The 15,914-nt window shown below is 37.3% G+C and overlaps 1 protein-coding gene across 1 annotated transcript in view; it reads right to left on the bottom strand.

Moving 5' to 3' along the window:
* Nucleotides 1–15,914, bottom strand: part of LOC124158044 (1-phosphatidylinositol 4,5-bisphosphate phosphodiesterase classes I and II) — a 99,527-nt gene that overhangs the window by 38,238 nt on the left and 45,375 nt on the right. Inside the window, exons 18-20 of the mRNA XM_046533204.1 lie at nt 13,339–13,597; nt 5,302–5,417; nt 1,783–1,889 (exon numbers count right to left, since the gene is read on the bottom strand). Coding sequence (XP_046389160.1) covers nt 1,783–1,889; nt 5,302–5,417; nt 13,339–13,597 — 482 coding nt within the window. The remainder of the gene's footprint in view (nt 1–1,782; nt 1,890–5,301; nt 5,418–13,338; nt 13,598–15,914) is intronic.

Raw genomic sequence — 15,914 nt, 5'->3', positions numbered from 1 at the left:
ATGCGTTCAGTGAAAGACATTTAGTTCTGCAGGAAAAATATGTGAAGTAAAATACAACAGGCTTTATCCTGGCAGAGTGAAGATGCTTTGCTTTCTGAGCAGAAATTTAAAGTCTTTAAAGGGATACTAAATTTCTGAGACATTATTGATAATGATAAGATATTATCAATAAAAGGTAGATATTAAAGGAGATATTTTTATTTTAAATTAAAACATGAGTGCTAATATTCTAAAGTAATACCTATCATGTAACAACACTTTTTAGATATGTTCTATTTTGAAATTTAGCTATTATATTTTAATTACATAGTGATGATATGAAAGATGCTTTTGTCAACTGACTCTTTCACAGAGTAATATTTTTTAAAGTGGTTTTCTTGTTGCCTGGAATTAAGTGATTTTTCTTGGAGCCTACGGCATCAGAATCGATGGAATCGGTATCGGTAGAATCGGAATCGAAATTTCAGAATCGGAATCGGGATCGGAATCGATAAAATTTTGGAATCGACCCATCACTAATTTTCTTGAATCGTTTTTATGCAGTGCCGTAGATACACTCTGTGCATTATTTCAGTGACATCACAGGCTTAACTCTCAAAATGGAACTTTTTTTGAAACAACAGCATTTAAATCATATCATTATACATGCTTAACAGACTTTTTAGTGTACATGATGAAGATATTACAAATTAACGAAGAATTGTCGACGCAATGTTTTCTAGCAGGCACGTAAATAGGGACGTTGTGTCAGCCATGTCATTTATACAGAACTCCTACTTCCCCTCGATTCCCACCGCAAGTTTTTAGGCGAACACTTTCTGTACAAAGTCGCACAATCATTTACAATTTCACACTTTTAATGGACCACAGTCGGAAGCTCTGATTTTTTTGCTACTTACGCCGGCATAACTAGTTATGTTGACAAATTTTTTGCCATAGTTCGTATAAATGAATTCCATTTGCTCCTGGGGGATTCGTAATTTTAAAAAATTTCCTACTTTCAAAACTTCATATTATCATATAGCGCCATATATTTACCATATGCTTTTCATACCGCACCGCAATTTCACTAATTATAGTCGAAAATTTGGTAATATCCTGCTTCGTATAATGGAGAGTTTTTTGATCCCGTGCTGTCAATTTCTTCATAAGTTCTGCATCATCAATCCATTTCTTAATGACTTTGGTTTCTTTCCTCCTTTAGTCAGATCTTAGCCAATCTTACAGTGGGACCATTATTCAGAAGCTCCTCTATCTTCTTTTCATAATCCTCCTTGGCTAATATTACTGCACAGTGTTTCCTTTGTCGGCTGTCAAGGTCACCAATCTACTCCTGTCACAATTTATTTTCCAATCCCACGGGTACTCACGGGTCCAGGAGAATCCACATCCAATGAACGCAATGAGGAAGGCAATTGACACAAAAACGAATCTTCCAAAGAAACCATTTCAAGCTCATTTTGTACTCCACATATTTTAGAAAAGTATACCCTGTCACTGATTCTCTATATTAGCTGTATTTTAAAAGATAAAGAACATTTTTCTAACAATCAAAGATTCAAAAAAGCAAATATCTTAGGACACAGAAATAATGCATTAAAAAAATCAAAGTATGAAGTAATAGAATATACTTTTATGGCCATTAATAAAATATACACAATACGATCAATTGTGATATTTGAACAGTTTCATGTTCAATAAGCATATTCTCTTGAGTTAAAATATTATTTCCATGGCATTAACCATACGGGTATTAAGAGAGAGAGTAAGAATAACACTTACATGTTTTTACTAGATAACCTCTTGACTAGCTTGTGACTCATGTAAAACTTTGGCTTCGTTCTTTCACTATCCTGAGATGCCCTTTGAGTTTGCACTTTCAGTTTCTCCTAGAAATACATTGAAGCATGAATAGTTACATCATAGTTATGGGACAAGAGTACTGAATTGGCAATAAATACATCCTAACACAATCACAACAATTATACCCGAGGATGAGAAATCAAATCTGTGTTTCCTGGAAGAGATTTGAGATTAAAAAACTAGAATGCTTGTGGATTTTCTCCTTCGAATATTTCAAATTCCAGGTAAGAAAAGGAAAATGGTGAAATATTTGAACTCTCAACAGTCACCTTTGAGTTTTATTATAGTCCTCTTAAAGTGTTAGACAAGAAAAACATGAAAAATGAAATTTAAAGGAATCATCGTCCTCTCCATCATCATTCAGTTAAGACCTCACTTTGGATACTATTTAAACAGTCCCTGTGCGACAGTGCTGTTTGCTAAAAATACTGTTTCTTTTAAAAACGGGAAATTTGAATCTAAAAATCTAAAATGTTTAAAAAGTTGGAGACCTGAAAACTTGAATCCTCCAAATACCAGGCAAAAACAGGAAAACCCTAAACATATTTACTCAAAATGTGAAACAATAGTTTCATTAGTATTCGGTGGAAGTGGAAATCACTAATAACCAAAGTCATGAATCACCTAACTGGATACTGGGTAAGACAAGAAGGATAGATAACTGAAATGTGGGTAAATAATAACCGTAATTTCATAAAATAACAGAAATAATTACAGTAAAACTTCGATTTTACGCGCTTTGATTTTACATCAAGTCTCGTTTTTACGCAGCGACACTCAAGTCTATAGGAAAGCATAGGGAATTGCAATGGTGAAACTTCGATTTTACATCTTTCTTCGATTTTACGCAGTTTTTCGGTTTTGCGCAGCATAACCCCAGCCCCAAAGCTAATCTTGATTTTACGCAGTTGTCTTTCGACTTCTTTTGAAAATCCCGACTGGATCAATATGAAGTTACGTTATTTATTCGTCTCCATGAGTTGCAAAAAGGAATACTGGAACGGTTGAAATGACGTCGCGCTGTTGAGCGCCAAACTAAAAACATCGCGAATCTAATTATTGCTTCCCCTCGCCCTTCCAGTAATATTTCAGGCTCCTTTACGAACGCGAATATTGCTCTTAATTCAAATTTGCCGTAGAAGGATATCGAAACTTAAAACATACGGCAATCGGCGTATATGCGTCACTACTTTTGATTAAGACAGATGATCGCCGGAGATATTAATATTATCACCTTTCGTTTATTATTCGGCTTATTGGTCGAAGCTGTTTATAACATATTAATTGTAATTACAGTAGATGCTCGTTAATCAGGAATTATGAACTACGGAACACCTATCCCTAAGGGAAGGTTTTCTAGAATTTTGCCAACGCTATGTTTTCCGTCGCCCAAGCGAAATTTAACGGCGAAAAGACACGTTAAAAATCCTCCCGCGCCAAAATTTTGTCTTCCAAGGTGATCCAAAAAAGACGGTCATACTTCTAGTATGGACGTAAGTCGATGGTGATTCAACACGATGGTAAAAGCAGCATGCACTGTCTCATTCCGTGGGCTAACCCCTCATCTGCGGGACGAATGGAGGCAAGGGAAAGTTGCTTGCGCGGCGCGCTTATCAGGAATGACTCAACTTGTATCTCATTGTCAGTGGGTTGAAATGAAACATGGTTGGAACTTGAATAGCTATTAGCTTAACTCCACTAGGCGGCAAGCGTTTATTTTTAACGGAACGGGAGTTAATGCCCTCGGAGAATAACTCGCGTCGTCAATCGTCATGTAATCATTGAAGTCAAATTCAAGACGTGAATGATAAGGCAGTCCCTTTAAACTAAGGAATGGCTTAGCACCATTAAATCAAAATGTAAAAAGTGTCTGGTGTTGTTGTCAGTTATGGGGAAGCAAAATATTTCGTGAAGATGAGTCACACGGCTTTTGAATTGAAGGTCCCGGCGCTGAATTCGCAGAAGAATGCCGACAGAGGAGCTATACCCGGTAGATTCAATCTACTAATGCTAAAATTTCATGGGAAAATGCTTTTTTAATGCGTAAAAATTATAAAGAGGGAAAATTGTTCCGGACTATAAATAACTTTTTTATTCATCACCGGCGGCATGACGGTATTTGCGCGTTTATTTAAATAGCTCACTTAAAAAAAGTGATCTAAACACCAGAAAAATCTGAATTTCCGAATATCCCGCATCCTGTGTGCTCCGTATTATCTATGGTATGCTATTTGGGAGGAGGTAACAGACAGCTGGGGTCATTAGCGCCATGAAGTAAGGGCTGGGGGGATAGGAACCCTATGTTGGCATTAGCCAGGTTGTAATGATAGGCTCCAATGGGACCAGGACTTAACGTCCCATCTGCTGGACAGAGTGGTGCACTGGAAGTGTCCTCCACATTACAGTCAAGTAGGGATAGGGCCATCTCTGACAAGTTCCTGCTACTGCCAGGACTTGAACCCAGGCCCACTGGGTGCAAAGCCTTTGTTATGTATTAGCGCAATTTTGCTCCCAGTTAATGGGGTTAATTTGGATGACTATCCTCAGATATCTCTTTTCTTAAATCTCCAATCTTTAATTGTCTGCAGGTGGTTTAACGGATTTCCTGAAAACTGCTTTTAATGAGAATATTTTCGAAAATTAGCTTCTCTGCGAGCATTTATAGTATCACCATTGCAACACTTCTCCTGGGTAACAGAAGTAATCTTAGCACCAGAAATACTAGCAATTCAACCATGTTTTTCAACCATGGGAAACATTGTTCAGGAATGCAACGTTGTTTCTCTTAAGGTAACACATCATCTGTGGTGTTCCTGTGAGTAAATAAGATTATTAGGCTTCATTTTCTTGCCTCCAAATGAGTAATTGAATCCAGGAAACATCTGATGCAATTGAAAAGGATTTCATACTCTTTTACCAGGAAACCTCACATATGAGACTTTTTCTGGTTCCGGTTCTGGCTTAAATCAGAACTATACAAAAGTGTATGACTAAGCGTTCTAAAAATAATGAGCAAGAGTTATCCTGAAAACTATACTCCTCCTCAATACCAACTCTTGATTTTACACACTTTGATTTTACACAGTGCCCATATTTTGGCCCCTCCAACTGCGTAAAATCAAAGTTTTACTGTATCCTCAAATAATTTTTATTCCATCTGATGTGATATAATCATGATTGCTTTAATGATAATTTTCACATGCTTTTTAGTAATGTTTGTAAATTTTATTAGAATAAAGGCTCCAGTCCAGTGTTTAAGAACATAAGGAATTTGGGATTCATGCATGCACCCTCAAGCATACTTTTCTCCACACACAATCCATCAGCAACATTGTTGAGGAGTACATTTGTAAGTCTTCATTGACATTAAGTGATTGGGGTATTTGAAAGTTAATTGCTGATTATTATATGAACTTTCCAAAGTTTAACTACACTCACCTTCTCATGCTTCCTTCGTAAACTCTCCAATTTTTTCTCCATTTCAGCTTTCTTCTCTTTAACAAGTTTATTTTCCATTAATTTTTCCAATGGTTCTGCCACCAACTCTTGACTCACTGTAGGTAAACATCATTATAGAGTACAATAGAATTTTTCCCAGCATCAAGTCTGAAGTAGACCAGTAAATACATGAATTGCTATGAGAAAAAAATTCCCCTGAACGGGGAATCGAATCACAGATGGCTTTCCAGACCACTGCACAGACCGCTATGGTAGCCAGGTTGCTGATTTCCCTGGGCAATTGTACCGAGAAATAAGGAACCTGGTTAGCAAAGAACCCTCCCACCCCCCTTCTCATTTTGGACCAGGCCTGTTGACTCCCTATGCCTTTTTACACCCTCACTGTGTATATAAGAGGCTCGCGGTGAACCATTTGGTCACCTTGATAATGAAGTAGTTGAAACCCAGCATCAGATTAATAAAGTCTTGTGGATCATTTGGTGAATTAACTTGCACAATAGGTATGTGGTTCCACCAAGTGAAGTCACTAGACACATACAGGATTGAATGGTCAAGGCCTTTTGAGGTCAAGTCAGACTGTGTGTTGCATTGGAAGATGCTGCAAAGAAGCTTCTGCAGCAAATACAGGATCCCCAATTGAAAGTGGGAATGGTGAATCTGTGAAAGTGTGATGGGCATGATCACACCTCAGCAGCCATACAAGCCATGGAAATAGTACCTAAAGTACAGTGAGACTACAGCACGATGCTTGAAATACACTATAGGCCTGAACATTAATTATAATGATTCAACCCAAAATCAAGAAAATTGCTGTAATATGAAGATTGAACAAAGAAAGTCAGAGACAAATGTTAATAATATTTAATGAGTTGAAAAATATTCACAGGTGATGATAACTGAATGTGATGATTCTGAAAAAAAGATCAAAGAACAACTGATTTCGACGATGCATTGCATAAATATGAAGTCCTCACAAATATTTTGGCTTCGCATTCCTAGGATCTGTTGAAGATATTTTTGTAAAACAATATTGCAGAGGAGCATTGTGCATTTGTAGCCATTTCTACGCATACCCTGTCTTATACAAAGTAAAAATTATGAGCTTTTTCCAATTAAATACCCACAATTAGAGGTCTACGGTCAGTGGAAAGTGGGGGAATATCTACTAGTCTCAAAGGATAGAACGTATTTTGCCATCATGGAAATGGATGAGCTCTAGGAATGATGAGAAGGACCTAAATGTACAGTAAAACCTTAAAAAAATAAATCTCCATACAGCGAAACTTGAAGGAAACATCCCTAATTTGAAGTCAATGACCCAGTACAGGACCCATCTATTGGATAATCCTCGAAAAAAAAAACTCCCTTAATGAACCTCTTTAATTACGAAAACTCCCTATAAAGAAGTCTGTACTAGAGCCAAAAACATAAGAAGAATGAATTATTGAGAGAAAAAAATAGTATTTTGCATTTGCAGATAATTCATACCATAATAAGCAGAAGGTAGAACCGAAGTGGAGTGTACCGCATCTTCACCGTTCCATTAACAGCCGTTAGCAATGCCGTTAGCTGCATTAAGATTGCGGCTGTTGGTTGCGCCCCGCAGTGTGGCTTGTGCAATAAGTTGATTGATGTCGTGATTGAATCCGTTCAATGCATCCATTGCCCTCGTAATTCACTCCAAGTGTATGAGGCTCAATGAGCTCTCTCTGAAAGCATTATTTGAGTGCCATGACATTTTCTGGAATTGTTTTTCTTGCCGGGCATCGGCCTTTAATATTTGCAACTTGGCCACCGATATTGAATTACTTAAAGAACAATTAAATAACCTGAAATCTCCACAAGAGCCTGCCATTCTGATGCAATGAAAAAAATGTGACATTCTCGGATGTTGCCACGTCGTATGCATCATCATCACAGTGTGCATCATCATTGTCTAAAACTTCGTTACCCGTCACAGCTTCATGAACGACCTATAGTTCGACAAGCAAGAAGTGAAAGTGAACAGCAATCTCCTGGATTGTCCTGTGTGATTTCGGTGGGTCGGCTTCTAAAACCATCGCCAACGAAACTGCTAGTCAAAGTGTGACTCATGTAGGTGAAGAATTGTGTAGTGACAGTGAGATACAAGCAACAGCCAGCAATCATAAAGCCTCCAATGCTGGATTTACTGAGGTAACATATTGAAAGAAACATCATCAAACGCGGTTGTATGGTACGGCCAAAATGGACTCTGCACGTCCTTCAGAAGCAGTGCAAAGGAAAGCTTATATCCATGCCTGGAGAATGGATCCCGAGCCTGACCCATGTGAATTGAAAAAATGCTAAGAAAAAAACTGTAGTCCTCTGTTAATACTGAATCTTCAAAAGCTAGAGGTCCTTATGCTTCTTTTAAAACTGAGGTGGACCTTAGATTAGTAGATAAATTGTATGACGTAACCTTATGGCATAGAGATACTGGCATATAGAGGTTTAGATTTGCCCAAGGTAATGTGGTTAATAAGTCAAATTTTGTAGGAATAAATGACAAAACCAACGATACCCATGAATATTGACTAGTCTGTGCACTACTGTCGGTGTCAAAATGATATGCCGCTGTACTTAGCAAATTTATATCTGGGCTTGTGAGGATGCTAAAATAATGAATAATATGCCATTTTAAAGAAAATTTATTCTTAATTTCAATTCACTTTTCGTTTTATGAAAAAATGAAAAATGTAGACCCACCAGTGCAATAAGTGACTCCACGGCCTGTAAAATTAGCAGTTTTGTCAACTTCATGAAATTTGTAACTCAACCTAGGGAAAAGTACTACGTCTACACCATTCATCTTGCACAATAAGAAGCAAAAACTTATGTACATCAAGAAAATGGCTTTTGTGTATTTTTTCAATGCACATTTTGGCGTTAATTAACGAAAATGTTTAAGCATTATCTAGTCCTACAGTTTACCTTGAAATTAGAAAAAAAACTACTAGAAACACTTTTCAATTTACTTGTAATTTTTGTTTGAAACAATAATACATGATTTATATGTAGTATAAATTATATACAGACATTAAGAAAATACTCGAGTGAACGAATGCTGCATTGCTAAGTCTGCGCGCAGCACTCAAGAGAACATTGTAGGGGACTGCGACTGAGACATATTTAACTCTTGTGATTGTACTTTTGTGACTAATCATTCTAGTATAATAGTATTCCTGCATGTGGTGCACATTTTAAAACATGATAAGTTCTGCAGAGAACTGAAAAAGGGCAAACCTGACTTAAAAGTTTCTTCTAGTAAGAAGAGATAATTATAGGATGAATGGCGACAAGGCCTGGATTCAAATATTATCTGGTGTATTCTAGAATAGGAGGGAACACTCAAAATTAATAATTGGTTTCTGTTATTTTAAACCAAAAAGATATGAATGAAAAACACACACGCCAAATTTTAGAGCTCAAATTCGATTTTTAACCGAGATAAGTAGCTTTGAAAGTCCGCTAGGAGCTTCGGCCACACCCACGGTGCGAAACGTATTTCTATTGGCTGACGCCGCGTGACGTGTGAACCTCATGAATGTCGCGAGAGTAATGCTTGAAAAAGCCGTAAACACACTGCGTTCGTGGAAATAGTGGTCAAAAGTTTATTTTCATTGCGAAACACAATGTTAATTTTGTTCTTGCAGATACCAGAAGTGTACTGACATTATTAACAGGGACTCTGGACAATTTTTTGTCTCAAAAAGAATCATTTCATTGAAATGAAACTTCTTAAGATGAAATGTTTACACTTTTGAAAGAGACAGTAATCACGGCCACTATTGTGGATGTTTTAATTTGTGGACTTACCATCATAAAATCCTTTAATTATCACTGGTTTTTAGTTTCCAGATGTAAATTGTGAAATAAATTAACAAATGTGCTATAGTTAAAGCTGTTTTCTTGCCCTCTGAAGGGAGGAAATTCAGGGTTCTCTCCATTTCTTTTAGGATTAGCATTCAAATTTTGTTGGAACAGCATTTTTTTAAAGCAGAGGTCTCGCTCTGGTCCACCTATGTTCCTGATAAATGTTCAAGTAAGTTTCGTACCATGAAAAATGGTAAACAATTGTCATCAAAATGAAAGAGTAACTCAGAGATGGGGATTTTTACATGAAAATATCCTTAAATTCACTTATAATTACATCAGAGTTACATGTAAAGTCACTTTCAAAAGTTTTAACACAAAGTTTGTGACACTTTTTCTACTTCTCAAGGAAATTTAGTATCCTATACTCCTTTCGTAGTTATCTGCTGCACTCCGCTGACATTCCGCTAGTAATTATATACATGCACAGAAAGGGACAAATTATTTTATACTGCAAATTTATCATTCCTCTTCTATTTATGCAGGGAGTAATGATTATTCCGAGAGCATACACTGCATACTTGCACCGATTTTTACCCTTGGTGGTTAAAGTAATTATTATATGATTTTTGTCATGTGAGGAGTCGCCGCGGCGGTGGCCTAGTGAGCAACGCTTTGAGCTTGGGTGGTGAAGATTGAGGGGTCGGGACTGTCTCTCATAATTTTTTCAGCTCCTTTTCCTACTTATTAACAGGTTTTTTATAATTGTAATTTCGCTGTATTTGATATTATGATTTTATTATTGCCGATACGAATTTTTAAAATTAAGAGGAAAATGGTGGATAAAATCCTGGCGTTAGCATTAACGTACAGTTCGAAATCTGGCGAAAGGAGTCACACATTATTATTTATTATTTGTAGAGATGGGTTGAATAGCAAATTTCTCGAACTCAAATATCGAATTCGAATATTAAATCATTGCTCGAATATTCGAATACCTCGAATACTGAACGATTAATGCGGGAATGTTTGACTTGGTGGCCTGTGCAGCAGGAAACACAAGATTTTGGTGAGTAATTGTGATTTCCTTAAAACGATTCAAACACGAATTTAGCTGATTAATGGAACATTTTAATTTTATGGAAACAATTTGGGCATATAGTTGATTCAACTAACGTCTCTCTCAAATATCCTAAGGGGACACACAACCTCGCGAAAAAATGATTTCATGCCATCTCGGCATTTACACTGCTACGATGGATTTCTGTCTGATGTATACATTCTTATCTACCAAACGCCATTTCAGCGGCATGCCCAGCTGATACTCAGCTTCATCCAACTTCTTATTTTCAACAGGGAGCTTCCTTTACTCCCACTCCTGCTGTAAGTGCTAGCGGACAATACGAGGCGTTTTTCAAAATACACGCGCTTCTCCACCGGATTTTCTTCAATTATTTTCAGTCCATCTTTGGAAAATCTCACGAGATAGCAGATAAATTCGAATTGGTAGCAGGGAGAAACCAAGTATCCTGAGAAATTATCCCTTCCTCTGTGACTGTGACAATAGAGATTTAAAGCATAACTCATAAATTGTAACTTGATATATGTTTTTGCAAAAAAATACTGCATCAACTTCAGAGAAGCTCAGCTACGAGGATATCGAGTTTCGCCAAAATTCTAAGCCTCCTTCGTATTTCTTCGTCTTTCCGACATTAATTTTCTAGCGTAAAATGCTCAAATAAAGTCAGAAATACGTCGTGTTTGGTCTTATTCTTTTTTAAATTACGTGCACATTACTAATATTTCAATCCAATAAAGGTGTAATATCAATTGCCGAAAGTCATTGTTAGACAACTTTTGGGCTAGTTGATGACTCATGCAGCAGTTGACCTCCAGAAATGGGGAACTTCGAAGCAGGTAAGCAGAAAAAGGTCAGTGGGTGAGAAAGGGGAAGGGGGTGAGACAAGTGGGGAGGGTTTTTATTATTCTCGTGTAACTTGATATTTTTTTTGAAGCTAAGGTCTTCGTAACACGATCCCTGCGGGAGCTGGGACCTTTTTTTATTTCGGAGAAGAGGAAATCATCAGAGGGTGAGGCAAATGCTAAATGGAAGGGGACAGCGGATCGTGGGAAATGCGCCAATGCTGCTATCCCACGGCACTGGAAAGATGCTGGAAAATGGTCAATGGGGGAGAAAGAGGGAAGGGTGAAACACGATTCCATTTTTTTCCTCTAACTTGATATTTTCTTTTGAAGCTTTTGCTTCATGGTCTTCGTAATAGGAACCCGGCGCGAGCTGGGACATTTTCACCTTTTGTTTGATTTCGGAGAGGAGGAAAGCGTCGGAGGCCGAGGGCCCCCACGTCTAACTCTTTTCACCGCTCTAACCCTCGAATTTGATCTAGTTGGTCAACTTGCCTAAAACTGCGCTTCATGCACTAAAAGACTAGAGTTCTCTACATTTTTCCGAGTCAACTACTAACGACGTGCGTGCGACAGTGTATGACCCGAAATTCAAAGTATTCGAGGTATTCGAGACGGTACCTTTAGCATAACTATTCGAGGCGTCGAATATCAAATACTTTCTACTATTCGAGGTATTCGAGTATTCGCGGACACTATTCGCACATCTCTAATTATTTGTCAATTTTTCTTTTTTGATTAATGATAGTTCAAACTATTTGCTAGAATTTATTCAGTAAGTATTTGCCTCCGGTTTCTCTGTTTTGCTGTAAGATTTGAAAAGTTATCTGTGTTTATTACTTACTATTTGTTCTTATATTTATAGACCTGGCGGCACCGGGAGTCAAATGTGCTTATTACTGTTTATTGTGATTAATTCGATATCGTAGTGTTCCTGGAGTATGAATTTGAGATTATCATGTATTAGATTGTACTATTTGACACATCACCAGGTTAGCGTAGAAGACCCTTTCCGTTGCAGTGGTTGGCTTTCAATACGCAAGATAGAAACAAAGAGTGAAAACCAGGGCAAACATGCAGTAAATGCACACGAAATAATCATTATATCCAACATAAATTGAAGTAGAATGATATATTTGCAATTAAAAAGTAAAATTTCCCGTTGAGTGCATATATATTTAAGCACATACGAAATTTTTGCGATGTGTGGTCAAAGACAACAAAAGGAGTAATGGAAACTAAATCTCTTTGAGAAACAGAAGAGATTTACATTAAAATGGCCCTCACACATTCTACAACAGCCTATTTCTGAAAGAATATGCAGTCTCCGTGCAGCGTCACACCACCGCCTTCCCCGGTCTGGGTCGTTTGGCACTACAAAAAATACTTTTCTGGCATTTAACGAGAGGTCAATTCATATCTCGACACACAACAATATACATGAGGTTTCCTCCCACTCATTTAAAATTCACTGTTTTACCTAGTATTTACTTATATTATATTTATTTACTTATACTCGAGACAACGTATACGACAATGCACTCCTTAAGCAAGCAATGCAGATATCATGAGGTTCACACATCATCAGCATGGCGTCACCCGAGAAAAACGTTTTTGGCACGGAATTCAAGTTGAAACTTCAAACTGCTCTAGGGGCAAAATTATTCTACGCTCAATGGTAAAATTTGGTGAGCGCGTTTCTTACACCCATTGCATTATAAATCAGACAAAATATTTGGTAGTGTAATCCCTTCTATTGTACTGTGCTTTGGCACAGAAGAGCTGTTATGCCAAGAGAATACTGATCATCTTCAGTTTCTATGAAGCCATCATCACATGTGATTTCCACCTTGACTTCAACCCATTGACAGCTGCCACATTTTTACTCATGGTAACTAACTTGCCCCATTTATGTGAGCAAACATTTTTACTGGTATTTCAATGGAATTAAAAAAAATGTGTTTTATTTCATAAGTCTAAAGGGCAATGTGTGTTCTTTCGAGGAAAGCTGCTACATAAAACTGCCAATCAATATTAACTTCAAATATTGTACTCTTTTCAGACTGTAACTTAAGTACCATTTCTTAGAATTTATTTTCCAGCTGCAATCTACAAGTCTATTCACTTTCCTTTATAAGTTGGACGAATATCACTCTTTTCCAACAATGGTATTTTTTCCAGTTATTTCATTACAATTAATTTGCACAATTTTAAATGGTGAACTGGGCCTTTAATCAATGGATAGAAAAGAATGCTCACCTTGAGACGTTAGAATTGGCGTTTTAGAATTGGCTACTTGTGCATCTGAGCCACCCACAGCCAGCGAGGCATCGGGAACAGGCTCCACCTCAATAGCAACAGCCCCAAGCGCATCGTCAGCAACAGCACTTTTCACGGCAATTGTAGATATTCCTTTCGTGAGGGTGCTGACAGACGGAATGACTGGCTGGCTGGGGTGGGGTGTCGCTGGGTCAATGGATGAAATGGACTGGAGACGCTTGGTTTTCATTGGCTCCTCCTAGAAACATTGATTTCAGGATTGCAAAATAAAAACAGATTCCACAATTGCACCACAAACAAGAATGAAATAGCACTAAAATTCTTTTTATGCAGATAATGCCGTTTATTATTCCAGTAACAATTTAAAACATGAAGAGTGGCCTCCTCCATTAACCATTATCAGCGGCAGGGGTCATTTAGGACCCTCAATACTTTTCCAACTTTCTGCAAGAGTTTTCTGCTGTTCTCTCTATGTGCAGTTATTTTTAGCCATTGATTTATTTTTCTACATATATAGGCACATGAACTTGTCAATACTTTAAAAGCACTGGCAACCTTATTTTTTCCTAAAATGACTAACACCTATATGTATTTTAAAAACACCATCTTTTTTTTGGTAAAAATGAGAGTATCACTATGAAATATGTAATTTTTTTCATAGACAATTAAATGAGTCCTTTAATAGAGGAAATTAATTTAAAAAAAAAAACACATTTCATTTCGATTTTAATGAAAAAATGTTTAGTATTCCTAAAAAAAATGCCAAAATGAAATTTCCGCATGGATACAGTTATCAAAGAATAGAATAATTCCACTCATTTCCAGTTTTAAAAATGCCTTTCACAAACTACTTGCAGCCAACAAACACTTGTTTCATGTTTTGTAACAATGATATTCTTCCATGACCGAGCACTTTTATGGGGAAGAAGGTATTACCATGTAGGAGTCTAAATGATCTCGTATTCTATGACCGTGATTTATCCAAATGATTTTCTCAATTTTTGTGACATGATGAATAATAAAATGTGGCCAATTGCCGAGAATGTCTGACAAAGCAATACCGAAGCCAATGAGAAGCCCCAATTATCCCGCACCCCGAGCTCCTCACCTTCTGTTGCCTTTGGAGTGCCACACTGTGCACAAATTTTTGTAAGTGGGCAGTTATTGCTATTGCACAAGTTATCATTGGTAGGGCAGATAAATTACAATTGAAATGGAAAGAAAACGAATAGTGAAGCAGATTACTACTTCAGAAGAGATTTGAAGAAGTGGACCGAAATCTACTTGTAAAGCGAGTGGAATTAGCGCAAAGATTAAAAATTCCTGCATCCACTTTAAGCACAATTGTAAAAAACCGTGAAAAAATCCTAAGTCAGCAAGCAAAAGCGCATTCGTGATGGGAAATTCCCAGATTTGGAAGATGTTCTTGTTAAATGGTGCAAACAAGCACAAAGTTTGAATGTGCCGTTCGATGCTTCCATTTTTAAAGAAAAGACAATACATTTTAGTTTTGAAAATGGGCACTGAAAATTTCCAAGTCTCTAATGGCTGGATCGATGGTTTTAAAAGAGACTGGATTAGTTTACAGATGTGTGCAAGGTGAGGCAGCCAGTGTTAATCTAGATGTTGTTGAAACTTGGAAAAAAAGAAGCCTGCCAAAGTTACTTGAAGGTTACAGCCCTGATGACATTTACGATGCTGATGAGAGTGGTTTATTTTTCAATTTATTACATGCACAAAAGAGGCTGGCAAACCTTCAATCAGCTTAGCAGAAGATAGATGTTATGCATGGCATGCCCTTTGTCAAGTATGCATGGGATTCTGAAGGCTAAAAAGACATCACCAGCTGCTTTAAACCTGCTGGATTCACTTGTATGGAGTCGGTAATAGTAGATCAGTCAATAGAAGAAGCAGAGATGACTCCTTTTCCCCTAGAAGAGTGTCGTCAGATTGCTGGAGATGTGTATTTCTACAACTACTGTGAGTGTGATGATAATCTCACCGTTTGTCGGACCATGCAAATAGATGAAATTCAAGAACAGGAGTTGAAAGGAAATGAAGATAGAAGTGATGAGCTAGGAAATGAGTCTTATCCAATTCCCACTTTATCTAAGGCAGTCAAGGCTATGGAGTGCGTGCGTCATTAATTGACAAGTGTTGCGGGAGCAGACCATGATATGGATCTCCACGCAAAGCTTAACGCAAAAATTATTCATCTCAGCACAAGAAATAGAAAGCAGACAACAGCTGGTTATGATCTTGTAATTTAATAATCTTGTAAGTGCACTATTAAGCATAATATCGATATATTGATCGATATAACAATCAATATGGTTTCATTTCAAAAATGAATGTGTACTACGGCTGTTGCCATGAGTTAAGGTAAATAAAATTTTGCCCTATTTTATGATGTTTAAAAACAACTGATGGAAATACTCAGGGTTATCACTCTATTTTCTGAGTAAGCTATGAGAAAGAACAAATGACTTAGCTTGACTCGTCCTAATCATATATGCATAGGATAAATCACAGGAGAATGACGCCGTTTTCATGTA

The sequence above is a fragment of the Ischnura elegans genome, chromosome 4 (genome assembly GCF_921293095.1).
Source record: "Ischnura elegans chromosome 4, ioIscEleg1.1, whole genome shotgun sequence".
NCBI classification, from domain to species: domain Eukaryota; kingdom Metazoa; phylum Arthropoda; class Insecta; order Odonata; family Coenagrionidae; genus Ischnura; species Ischnura elegans.
The sequence above is the reverse complement of the archived record's forward strand: the minus strand, read 5'-3'. Positions and strand labels throughout refer to the sequence as shown.